The sequence below is a fragment of the Podarcis filfolensis genome (genome assembly GCF_964270895.1).
Source record: "Podarcis filfolensis genome assembly, chromosome: 1".
NCBI lineage: Eukaryota > Metazoa > Chordata > Lepidosauria > Squamata > Lacertidae > Podarcis > Podarcis filfolensis.
In genome coordinates this window covers 67738413-67750951 of record NC_139604.1, presented here as the reverse complement: position 1 = coordinate 67750951, position 12539 = coordinate 67738413, and the positions used below count along the sequence as shown (strand labels likewise).

Sequence of the window (12539 nt, the reverse complement as noted above, 5' to 3'; positions counted from 1 at the left end):
GTTAACCCCTCTTCCTTCAATCTCAGGTGGTGGTGCCAATAACCGTACAGGTAAAATAGACATACTTATGATCTTCTCTATGCATATTTAGATTTTCTAAATTTAAAAAGGAACATTTCTTGATACCCAAAATGGTTTTGTTTTCTGAGAACAGAGAGAGAGAAATAAACTCAGTACATATTGTAGCTACTACCCAGTGTGATGTCTTGACTGTAGCTTCATGTATTACAGACTGGAAGCATGCTTCATCACATAGGCAATATTAAATACTGAAAATGTGCTTGCTTAAGTTGGTAGCTTTTGACCACCTCCTCTGAGGACCTTTTGCCCAACAGCCACTTGATCTGGTCACTTCTGGTCAGTAAGAAATGCTTCCAAAATGATAAGACAAGGTTATTTTTACAAAAGTTGACAATTCTTCTTTTTAGGGCATAAATGACTAGATAGATGTGAAAAGGCATGCAGCTAGTAAATATTTTAATTGGCCAATAACTTCAGTGGAGTTGTTTAGTGGAATAATAGTGCTTTGGCCTGGCTAGTTCCTGAATGGAACACTCTTCAGCCTCCCATATACACAACCCTGAATCCTATGGAAAAAGAGCAGGATACAAATAAACACAAATAAACAGCCCCATCTACTTTGATCTCAAGACCCTTGTCTTGCTATAGTGTCACAGCACTGTCATGGCTTGGTGCCAAAATTAGGCAAGTGCTGATTGAAGAAGTGATGTAGGGGTTGTAACTATAACGGGGGAAAGACCAAATTTCCTTTTGGTTCAAAGTAAAAGACAGGTTGTATCTTTGAGGGTAATTTAAATTTCATGTTACATGATCATTTTGCTTGTACATAACTGTTTAGTTGTTTCTCCACAATTTCCAGGAACTTATGTACAGGTATTTGGATTAAATGGACTGTAACATGAGTCATAAGATGCAATGCCATTTGCATAATCTACATGCCATTTATACGAGTTCTAATTGTTTGATGTCTACCGTAGCTAAGGCCTGTTTGCTTAGGCTGCATTTAAGAACATATGCATTGTATAAGCTAGCATTCTGTATCTGATATTGGCCGATCATCTGCCTAGAAACTGAAATGAAGGATAAAGATAACTGGGCATTCCCTGTTCCCAACTCTGAACCACCAATTTACAAGGGGATTAATTTTAGCTATGATGGCTGATACAGTCATGCTTCGGGTTACAGACGCTTCAGGTTGCGCGTTTTTGGGTTGTGCACCACGCCAAACCTGGAAGTACTGGAACGGGTTACTTCCAGGTTTCGGCGCTCGTGCATGCGCAGAAGTGCTAAATCACACTTTGCGCATGTGCAGAAGCGCCGAATTGCGACCCGCACATGCATAGACGTGGCGCTGCGGGTTGCGAATGCTGCAGGTTGCGAACGTGCCTCCCGCACGGATCACGTTTGCAACCCAAGCGTCCACTGTATTTGAATAATTTTAGTGCACGTACCTTCTATTTAAGAATTTGGAAGTCCTTGCTTAGCCAAAGCCAAAAAACAGGATGTTTTATACCAGATTGCAGACAGTCCCAAAGTTCTTCAGAGTTTTTGGAGCAGCTTGCAAGGTGGTATAGGGGCTATAGCCAGAAGGGATCATGTGAAGAGCCTTATGATGTATATGGTTCCTTTGTATGGTCCTTGGATCCAGGCTACAGTCTTTTGTCAGAGAAACCAGGCAATCAGTAGAATAAGAAGGTTGTATACAAATTACACATATTTGCATATCATTCTGATAGCAAGGCCTTTGAGACTTCTGTGACTACTTTGGAGGAGTTAGATATTGTTTGTGGGTGGAAGAAAAGAAGGATGGTTGAAACAGGGAAAGGACTCGGCTGTAACTGCCTCTTACTGCTCAATATCCTTAATCAATCAGGATTCGAAGAACTTTACAGCTGTCTTAACTGACAGAATGGACAACATTATCACCCAGTACATCCACTCTGATCAAATGGAATTCATCCCATGATGACACCTGGTGGACAAAGTGTTACATGGGCTTGATGTTGCATACAAGGCAAGACACATTTTGAACATCTTATCCCCCAACACTGAGAAAGCTTTTGATTGTATCGAATGGCTATGCTTCAAGTATTTCCTTCTCGAGATGAATTTCAGTCCTAATTCCTCCAGGGACATTCAGGCATTATCAACATCCTTAGGGGCTGTGTCTGTAGACAACCTGGACTTCTATCATACTCATCTCAAAAGAGAACTAGATCTGGCTGTCTGCTGCATTTGTTGCTATATATCCTGACAATGGAACCCTTAGCCTGTGCTCTGTGGATGAACAAAATGATCCAAGTGTAACTAAACACAGCATAAAGCAGTGATCATCTCTGATAACATCTCAGCAGCTCAAATTACATCTCATAACCAGTGTGAGCTTGACACATTTGAAAAAGCATCTGGATAAAAAGTCAACTATCAGAAGTCTGATATGATAAATATAAACTTGACCTATAAAATTATTTTGTGCAACCCACTAAGCCATGGCATCACCTTGCGATCTTTCTGTCATCCTTCTGTCTACCTATTATACATTCAACTACCAACCACTTTCTAATCAGCTTTACAAATGCATGCAAAAATGGTATTCTGACTTCTTATGGCTCACCAGGACAGCGATTGTGTGAATGAATGAATGTCTAGAATCCTCCCTCCCTCCCCAAACAATTGCACTTTATGTGTCACCACCAAGTCTTAAGCATAAACCACGATTTAGTAGACTTATGGTTAAAAAAAGTTTGACAGTTCCAGCCCTGGACTTTATATTTTGCTGCTGCTCTCCTATATGGTTGCATCATCAGTGGACACAAATACAACAACATGCTACCAGAAACTATACACAGGATGCCTTGATTTGGAATGATCACAGGGATCGGCCTTGGTTCATACTTAGGCATCTCTTCCTTTAAGAATGCTCTGTTCATTGGATCCGTTGAAGAGAGAATCACATTTTTGCCTGATTGTCTTTTTCTGTATCATTCTGATTTAATCAGTTCAAACAGCCTTATGGACTTCTCTTCCTGGAAAACAACAAAGATACATTGGATGACAGACTTAACATGTTGAAGAAAACTTCAGGGAACATGAAAAGAAAGTTGATTCACCATAGCTTTCTGTACAGTGGTGCAGTTAAATCATTTTGGACCCTAGACTTAATTATCTTATGGGGGTGGGATCATTTTAAATGATAATATGCATTACTTCACTTGCTGCATTTGCGGGTCTTCCTGTTCCTTCTGCTGAGTGGGGCCCTAATGGCATCACTATTCCAATATGCCACTCTGCAAATATGCTACTTTCTCAGACAACCATAATTCAAGCAGAATGCTGGAACCTCACTAGCATCATTAGAATCCTATTTAAATGTCACAATGCTCTCCTCCTTAGCTCTTACCATCTACGTGTTCCTTCTGACCCTTCTTCTGAAGGAGATGCTTTTGTAGTTGGAGGTTTGTAAAGGATCTGTCCAGAAGTTTAGATTGGCAAGGCAGCTGTGCCTCGTTCTTTGTAGCATGAATATAAAAAAAACTCAGTTTAAAGATCTTAACAGAAAGTGCATAACTGCAGCAAAGTTCCACTTAATCCATTTAAGCTATAGTCAGTTTGTCTAGTACGGCTGTGTCCAAACTAGGACCTTTAAACACATTTTGTGGTTGCTCAACTCTTCTACTAATTAATTGCAGAATTCTTTCAGGAGTTTATCCATTCTCAAGCAAATGATGACCTTATAACTATACTTTTAACAACACAATTGTGGTTTTCTCTGCAAATTGTAGCTGAAACAACAGAACTATCTGAGAAGTGATGATTATGCATAAACTTTGTCAATAGATGCTGCAGGCTAGAGATAGAGTCTAGAAAAAGAAGATTGTTGTGATCTGGTTCTTATAGTGTATGTGCCAGATGGCCATCTTACTGTTACCAAATGCAAAAACATTTACATCCCTCTCCTCTCTAATGTTTTGGCTGCTTGCACCTCATTTTTCAGTTTGCCAACTTAGCTTGACAAACATCCTCTTTTCTTAGAGTTCATTGATTGTCTGTGAATTTGACAGTCATTTCCACACACACACACACCGCATCCTTGTACTGTAAATGTGCTTTAGTTTCAAGTTGCTTCTGTGTTTTTCTCCTTTCTTGTGTTGTGTGTCTCTTGTATATTTATCTAATATTTTTGAAAACTTTTACAAATAAAATTCATATTAGGAAAGCTCTGACAGACCAATAAAGCATGTGATAAGTGGGGCTACTGTAGACTCAGGCATCCTGATGTAGACTCAATGCTGTTTCAGACAGTTACTGAAGACTTGCCACAAATACATTTGCTTAATGCATGATGACATGACAGTTACTTTTCTTGAGAACTCTGATCTAGCCCATCCTCATCCAGTAGATGGGGCTATAGTCATGCTGCTTTTTGCCCCCCTTTTAAAACCATCACCAATAGCTGTGTCATCTGGTTCAGGGGTCAGGTAGCAAAGGGGTGCACAGGCAGAGGGGGAGTGATGTTGCACAAATGCCACATAAAAGTTGCCAGTAATACTCTGCAAATAAACTTTATAGCAACATATGCACTCTATGGGAGAAGCATCACATCTAATTGTGCACACACCTAGCGTTCAAAGCACTCCTCCTAAGAACCTTGGGAATGGTAGTATGTTTGCCCTTTGTAGTATGCCCTTTGAACTACTGTTCCCAATATCTTTCTCTCTTTTTTGCAGGGGTGATGGTGGAGATGTGCTTCAAATTTATGGTGTGTCAAGTACAGAATGTTGTACTTCTTTGAGTGCACATTAAATGCAATATTCCTACAACAAAAGCACTACTCTGGAGTCAAATCTGTGGACTGCATGTAAAATATATAGCACGTGTGGCTAACTCCCAGCTCTGTGGCCTAATCTACACTCTCCATTTTTTTCTGCCCCACTCCAAGAACCCATAAATTTGGACAGTGTCAAAAAATGTGTGTGTGGGGGGGGATATATAAAGTAGACACATAGCATGGAGAAGTTTAAACCTCTTGGCCTAGCCCAGGTGGCTGAAGATAGAAATGGCCCCTTCCCCAGTCATTGGCTCAATCATTTGATGAGCAGGGAGGGAGTGAAAAAGAAGTTAGTTAAAGAAAAATGCTATTTTGTACTCCCCCTCCCAATCAGTTCTGCATTCCTAATTAAGTCTTTCTGGAAACTTGTGTTAACTAGTCACATTTGAATAAATTCACATACATTTCAATTGAAGACCATTGTTTTCAAAGGAGTTGCTGTACACTCATTCAGAGCAATGATCCTCATATTGCACGTACAGTGGTACCTCGGGTTAAGTACTTAATTCATTCCAGAGGTCCGCTCTTAATCTGAAACTGTTCTTAACCTGAAGCACCACTTTAGCTAGTGGGGCCTCCCACTGCTGCCACACCGCCGGAGCACGATTTCTGTTCTCATCCTGAAGCAAAGTTCTTAACCCGAGGTACTATTGCTGGGTTAACAGAGTCTGTAACCTGAAGCATATGTAACCTGAGGTACCACTGTACACTAGATTATATTATGAATATCATAAATTCATACTCTACTCCCAAACAGCTCAGATCCTAAAACTGGGGATGCCAGGAGTGAACCTTAGACTTGAGCATCAAACATATGCTCTGCATCTCATTTTTGTGTTCTATTGTTTTTAGTTTTAGTTTATAGTGCTGAATTATGATATTTCACCTCAGGACTGGGAGAATAGAGAGGAAATTAAGATGAGATATTAATACACTGTAAAGTTATAATTGTGTGGGACACTATCATCATAATCATCTTCATTATTTCCTGCACATTAGCCGCTGAAAATCCCACACAGACCTCCTCTCCTTTCTGGGTCTTTAATGCTGGGATTCTTATATCTATTTCCAAGTTCCAGAAATCCACAAATTGGTAAAACAAGAGGTGATATTCATGACATTCCAACCATTAGGCTTCCCCCCCCCCATGGCATAACCGTGGGTGTCTAGATTTCTGCATTGATTGATTATCATAGTAATTTATGATCTAAGCTTAAGCTCCCTGTACTGCTAAATATGACTGACTGTTCATCAGCGTCAGGTGACAACATTTTCTACTTATTGATGTCAACAAAAGCAGCCTGCTGGTACTGACATAGGAATTCCACTGAATACCATTGACTCTGTGCCCTATTGTAGTCAGGACCATATACTGGAGAGGGAACTAGTGTTCAGACTCCATCTTTAATCCAGATGCCCTCTCTCTGTCTGTGTCCAAGAGATTACCCCTGCAGAATCAATGTTTCTAGGTTACGGTATCCAACTCCACAACTTTATGCCTAGTAACGAACTTTTATATTCCTGGTTTTGTGTTTGTACTGGCAGCTGGCCTGAACTTTGCAAAAGCCGTGCCACCTAAATGTCCAAGGCACTGGCATTAAGCTGGTGCTGCCCAAAAGTTACTGTGCAGGTGCAGGGAATAGCCCAATTTAAATGTTTAGGATCTGATCCTTTGGACCCTGATCATCTTGGGGATTCTGGAGGACTGGATTTGCTGAGCTTAAGCCATTCTGGTGGTAATCAGTACATTGTATAGGAAAGGGTGGTGGCTTAGTGGTAGAGCACACTGAGGGTTCACAGTTTAATCCTCATCAGCTCCAGGTAAAGCTGGAACATTTACCTGGCTTTTAACACCCAGCCATCTTTCCTAACCATCTCACCCAGTGAAGAGTTTGGTAGAACTTGAAAGCTTGCTTACTATTCTATGCCATTTTGACTGGCCTAATACAGATATTGTCATGCTGTGGATTTTGCAGTATTTCACAGTGTGTTTTAGATTAGCAAAGCTTATTTTTGTGACCTGAAAAGGAAGATAAATAATACATGATGCTGCTTGTTCGGCTGGCTGTTTCTGCTGCTTGCACCGTAAAGCCGGCTCCATTTTCTTGTGATGCATTTTTCAAAACAGAAAACAGAGGTGCTCCCCCACCCCAAACTGGAGGGACTTTTGGTCAGGGGCACTCTACTTAAGAGCAAAGCACAAAGAATATATGCGTAGGCTATTGGTGTACTCCGAGTTAAATTTGAGCCAACTGGATTTGAATTAGTGCATTTGTTTAACCTTGCAGCATAATGAGCTGCCAAGGGGATTGCTCCACTTAACAGCAGCCTTCGTTACTTTCCAGTCCTTTGCTCTCAGTAATTTCTCCACAACCGCAAAGAATCTGTGTAGGTTTAACAAATCCTAAGCCAAGACCTTATTGAAGGTAGGCATTTTCACCTCCAATTTTCGTTGTGGTTCATAATGCATGTTTGCATGGAGCCGTATAAAAATATGCTCTTAATTTTTAACTCTGATTTTGGGCACATTATCTTTTTACTATTGTAAGTAGAGCTGCTGTTCCGCCCCCCCCCCGCCTTCTTCCTGTGCCTTTAATAGCAGCCTGACATGCAGAAAGCTTGAAGATTAAGCTTTCCCTGTCACTTATCTTCATGCTAGGAACAGCATTTGCCAGCTAAATGTCTGCATATGAGGCTGCTATTAAAGGTATGCAGTAAGGCCGATGGAAAAGGGGGCTGAAATTTGTGTGATATAAGTGATAATGGTTAAAAAACACCTTTTGACATTAAGAGCACCATTACTGGACAGCTGCTGTTGCAATTAATGTTATAACGTGTCAGGAGCTGTACGTAATTGAGACTGTTTTTTCAAAGTTTAAGGAAAACATGGGGATTGATTTTTTTTTGAAAATGAAGGGAATGGGCGAGCAGAGTGCGAAGATTTGTAATGGCACAAATGGACTTGTTTGTAACTTTATATATTAAAATGTTGGAACCGAAAGGCTTTCCAACAGCAGCAATCACACTGTGACAGTGTGTATGATGAATGTAGCATTTGTTGTGTTCAAGGAATGAAACGTTAAAGCTTTTTAGAGAATTCTGATCCATTAATAATAAAAAAAGAAACACCACAAATTATCCAGTACTGTAGAAATCACTAGGGGAGATGAGGTCCCCCACCCACCGCCTGCTAATGCCAAAAGGAATGATTATTTTAGGGAGAGAATTAATAGGATCTTAATGAGCCTTACTCCCAGCGCATTGTTCACTTCACACTTGACAGCAGCTTTGTGGATCATAGTGTAGAATGTGTCAACTGCTTACCAGGAGCCTTAATACACACACACACACTTTTTTTTTTAAGTGAAAGATCATAATGTTTCCTCATTATTAAAATAACCGCAGAATTAACTTTTGCCTCCAGGGAGAGACAGATGGCAGTTTGATGGCCTCATTTTTCCTTTCTTTCCTTTTTAGTAAGATTAATGTTTTATACTGACTGATGCAATCTATTATACTCTCTTCATACACTTCCTGTAACTGGAGCAGTAATAAGGGAAAATAGAAGCCCTCTTCTCTGTAAAACTTAATCTCTTTAAAGGTATTAGTTTCAAATACATCAGGTGATTTTTGCAAAGACCTGTACTTTGTAGCTCTGAAGTCTGAAGTTACCAGGAGTATTTCCACAGAGTCTTTGGGAATAAGATCAGACCAGTCTATGTGAATGGCTCAATCATGAGATAGCAATAAGCATGGGATCTCTGGATACTACTCCAAACTTTGCTACTGCTGGTACCCTCAATCTTTGGCATCCAGAAGCTCTAGCCTTCTGACTCCAGAAATATGGGATCCAGACACTGTGTTTCAACAGTAAGATAAGAGCAATCTGCATTGGGTTCAGAAGCACTCTTCTTTCGTGGTAGCTTGCAGGGGAAAAACAGGCCTTTCTATGAGAATGAAATGGGAAATTTGTGGAATAACCAGCCTCATATAACCAACATCCTTATGTCTAGTAAAAGCATGAAGGGGTTAAGAACATAGAGTAAGCTGTCCTGTCAGGTTTAGCTCTATGAACTTTTATTGCCTTTGCAACTTTTCTGACTGATGTGAAGAAAAGCACATGAATCTGACCTTTGAAGAGTTTGTAAGTAAATCAATTTTTAACTTGCCAAACTTGTGGTCGTTTCCTATGCCAGAGGAAGAAAGAAATTTTTTAACTCACCTGGAAGGGTATAAAGGACTAACAGCCTATATTTCCACGTTTTACTTTGCTGCATATTTTGTGACTTTAAAACTCTGTTGGGGATCTCTCTCCAAAGAGTACTTGCCCCAGACTTGGATCTTGGCACCCAAGAATTCATCCATCCATCCATCCATCCATCTATCTGTCTATCTGTCTGTATCACCAACAAAATTAAAGCTGAAGGCTCCAAGACTAATCTCTGAATCTGGGGGTTCATTACCATAGAGTTGATTACCACAGAGCACCATAGCATAGAGTCATATAATTGTAGAGTTGGGACTCTGAGAGTCATCTAGTCCAACCCTGTGCAACATAGGAATCCTGCCCACAGCAGTCCTTGAATGTTTTCAGTGGAAAGAGGAACACAGATCCAGAAGGTTGTGGAATAGGTAAAATGTAATTGTGAAAGACTTGTAGGACTGACAGCACAAGTTTCCACAAAATACAAAGAAAGTGATGGAATTAGGCACTGAATTAGGCACTTAATGTCCATGACAATATGGATGAGCCTTTATGTCCACATCAAAAAAATTAGATCTGCATGCACATCAACCTACACATTCTTCTTTTTCAGCGGTCAGCTTCACTGAACATTGTGGGGTTTTCAAATGCTTTAGACATGGAGTTGTCTTCAGCAAGGGTATCCAAGTCAGTTGATTCACAGGCAAAAGAAATATCCACTGTAACATCCGGTCAGCCCCAAAGTATGCCATATACCTCTGACGTGCAGCCTGAAGTTTTACCCAGTTACAGCCTGGCTTTGGATAGAACTACAAATGACCTGAACTCTGATGCTCTTAGCCACTTAGCAACCGGTGGTGTGCCCCTGGGGAGCGCAGTGTGCAAGGTAAGGACTGTTGATTCTGTGGGATAACCAGCCTCATATAAGCAATATGCTTAAGTCTAATGAATGCAAAAAGGGTTTGAGACCATAAAGTCCTGCCGTGCTTAGCTCACCTTGGGAGGGACTAAGTAATCATGCCTTTGTTCCCTTTCAATCTACCTGAGAAGCTCAGTGTAAAGAGATTTGAGCTGCTTGCTCCAGCACAGACTGCATGGCTGACCTGGAGACCCCTATTTCCCTCACAGAACTGCAATTCCTAGTGTTCCCTGTGGAAAGAGATATTGTTAAACTTCTCTGGGTCTTATAGCACCCTTAACAAACTACAGCTGCCAGAACACTTCAGAGGAACCCATGAGTGTCTAAAGTGGCAAGATAGTGTTTTAAATGTATGGTACAAACGTGGCTTATGCATATATATTGCATGCTGCCTGGGCTAAATCCCTGGCATGGATTCAGAGAACCGTGGGACTACTAGCTCCAAAGGAGCTACTAGCCTGAGGGGACTTGTGTTTATTTAGCAACCTCTCTTCATGTCACATACAAACTCATGAAATTGCATGTGCCTCTTCTCAAAACCTTGTTTGCAATATGGCATGTGGCTCGGTGGTTCAAAGGTTCTGTTGAGCATGCCTAAAATAGCTTTTTGGATCCCAGCCTCTGTGTGGAAATAAGAGTGCGACAAAGCAACACTCTTCAACAATCAAAACAAATTTTTTTTTTCTTTCCAGTAGCACCTTAAAGACCAACTAAGTTAGTTCTTGGTATGAGCTTTCGTGTGCATGCACACTTCTTCAGTTATCTGAAGAAGTGTGCATGCACACGAAAGCTCATACCAAGAACTAACTTAGTTGGTCTTTAAGGTGCTACTGGAAAGAAATTTTTTTTTTTTGTTTTGACTATGGCAGACCAACACGGCTACCTATCTGTAACTGGAACTCTTCAACAATGTAATTCTTTTCTTGAGAGTGATGTAAAAATCCAGTTTGTGTATTTCAATCTTTTTTTCTTTCAACCCCCCCCCCTTTTTTATTGCAAGCTGGAGAACGAAGAATTCAGCTCCATGACTTACCCTCTTGGAAGTGATTCTGTTGCTTCTCAGTCCAAAGACATCAGTGAGTTATCTCTTCCCATGCAAAATATTCTGGAAGAGCCTATTAATCTTTCGGTGAAGAAGACGCAGCCATGTGCCTCCCCTCCCATACTTATCAGCAGTGCTTCCTGCATGCAGCCAGTTACTCCACAACCAAAACATATTGAAGGTATGAGGTTTTTCTTTTATCTTCCTTTGGCTTTTAAAATCCGTTCCACTGCATAGTGTGATCATTTCAGGGTTGCCGTTGCTGCAATTAGCTTGTGTGGCACCTTCAAGACTTCCACATTTATTATGGCAGAAGCTTTCGTAGACTACAGTCTGTTTAATCAGATGCATGAAATGTAATCCTAACTTGGCATTATGGCCTATGTGTGGAAATACATAGATGAGATCAGAGGGAAATGAAATGCAAAAAGACAATTTCATTCCCGTATGACCTCACTCCCATATGTGCCCCCTCATATGTTTATATGGTTACAAATTTAGGATTAAATCATGCTTCAACAAGGGCTTATGCAATAATAAATCTGTTAATGTTTAAGGTTCCTTCTGTTTTTTGTAGTAATTTTTTTGCTGCAACAGACATAACACAGCTCCTTCTGGAAGTAATTCATTCTGTTGCCAAGCTGAATCACAAAACTGACTACAGTTTCCTTACCTGTTCTCTTTGGCATCCACAATACTTGCCCATGTTAACAGAGAGTGACCTTTTGAGACCGGTGGAAGGGAAAATCGGGGCGGGGGGGAGACATTGGCCCCTAAAGGAAACCTTGAAATGGAGAAACACCACGCTGCTCTCTGCCCTGCCAGCATAAGGGAGGCAGAGCTTTGGATTTGACAGTTCATCTGTCTGGGATTCTCCCTCCTCCAGCTCTTTTTGATTCTTCAGTTAATATAGTACAAAATAGTGATGTGCATCAGATTCAGTGAATCCTGCGCTCCAAGGTGGGATGCCTTGTAGACATTTGGGGCTTGTCAGAAGTGAACTGGGATTTCTACAAGGCAGCATGAATCAAAGCTGAGATCCCTGAAGCACTTTGTGGTACCTTTGCACTCTGCTCAGCAACCCCAAATCCCTTTTGTGCCAGGCTGGTGGACTTCTGGATTGGGTTGAGGTTTCTCCCTAGCAGTCCTCTGGCAGACTCTGTTGGTCTCCCACAGCTAGCCTGTGCTTCCAAAGTAACACCAGTATCACTCTGCTGTTGTGGTGTTCCTCCTTCTGCCTGCCAAATGTGGGGCAGAAGTGCTGCCAGTGGAAAACAGGACTTTCCATGGGACAGAGCATGCTGGAGACAGCCTGAGATCTTGCATTGACCCCTCTTTCATCATATGGTGACTTGAGAGGGAGTGTGGATTGCCCCCGTAGTCATTAAAAATGTTGCTGGCAAGTGTCTGCTTAAAGCAAAATTAATAAGCTTCCCAACGCCAGGATGGGATGATAGGAAAGAATAAGCAACAGAGTGAGGACGGAGAAACAGCTCCTATCATGACTGACAGGTCTAGTAAAGAT

General features: G+C 41.1%; 1 protein-coding gene across 4 annotated transcripts in view; it reads left to right on the top strand.

Moving 5' to 3' along the window:
* TRIM66 (tripartite motif containing 66) overlaps nucleotides 1-12539 on the top strand; it is a 61935-nt gene that overhangs the window by 36734 nt on the left and 12662 nt on the right. For all 4 annotated transcript variants that reach the window (XM_083590498.1, XM_083590496.1, XM_083590495.1 and 1 more), the window contains 2 exons: nucleotides 9667-9939; nucleotides 10973-11195. In XM_083590498.1, coding sequence (XP_083446624.1) covers nucleotides 9667-9939; nucleotides 10973-11195 — 496 coding nt within the window. The remainder of the gene's footprint in view (nucleotides 1-9666; nucleotides 9940-10972; nucleotides 11196-12539) is intronic.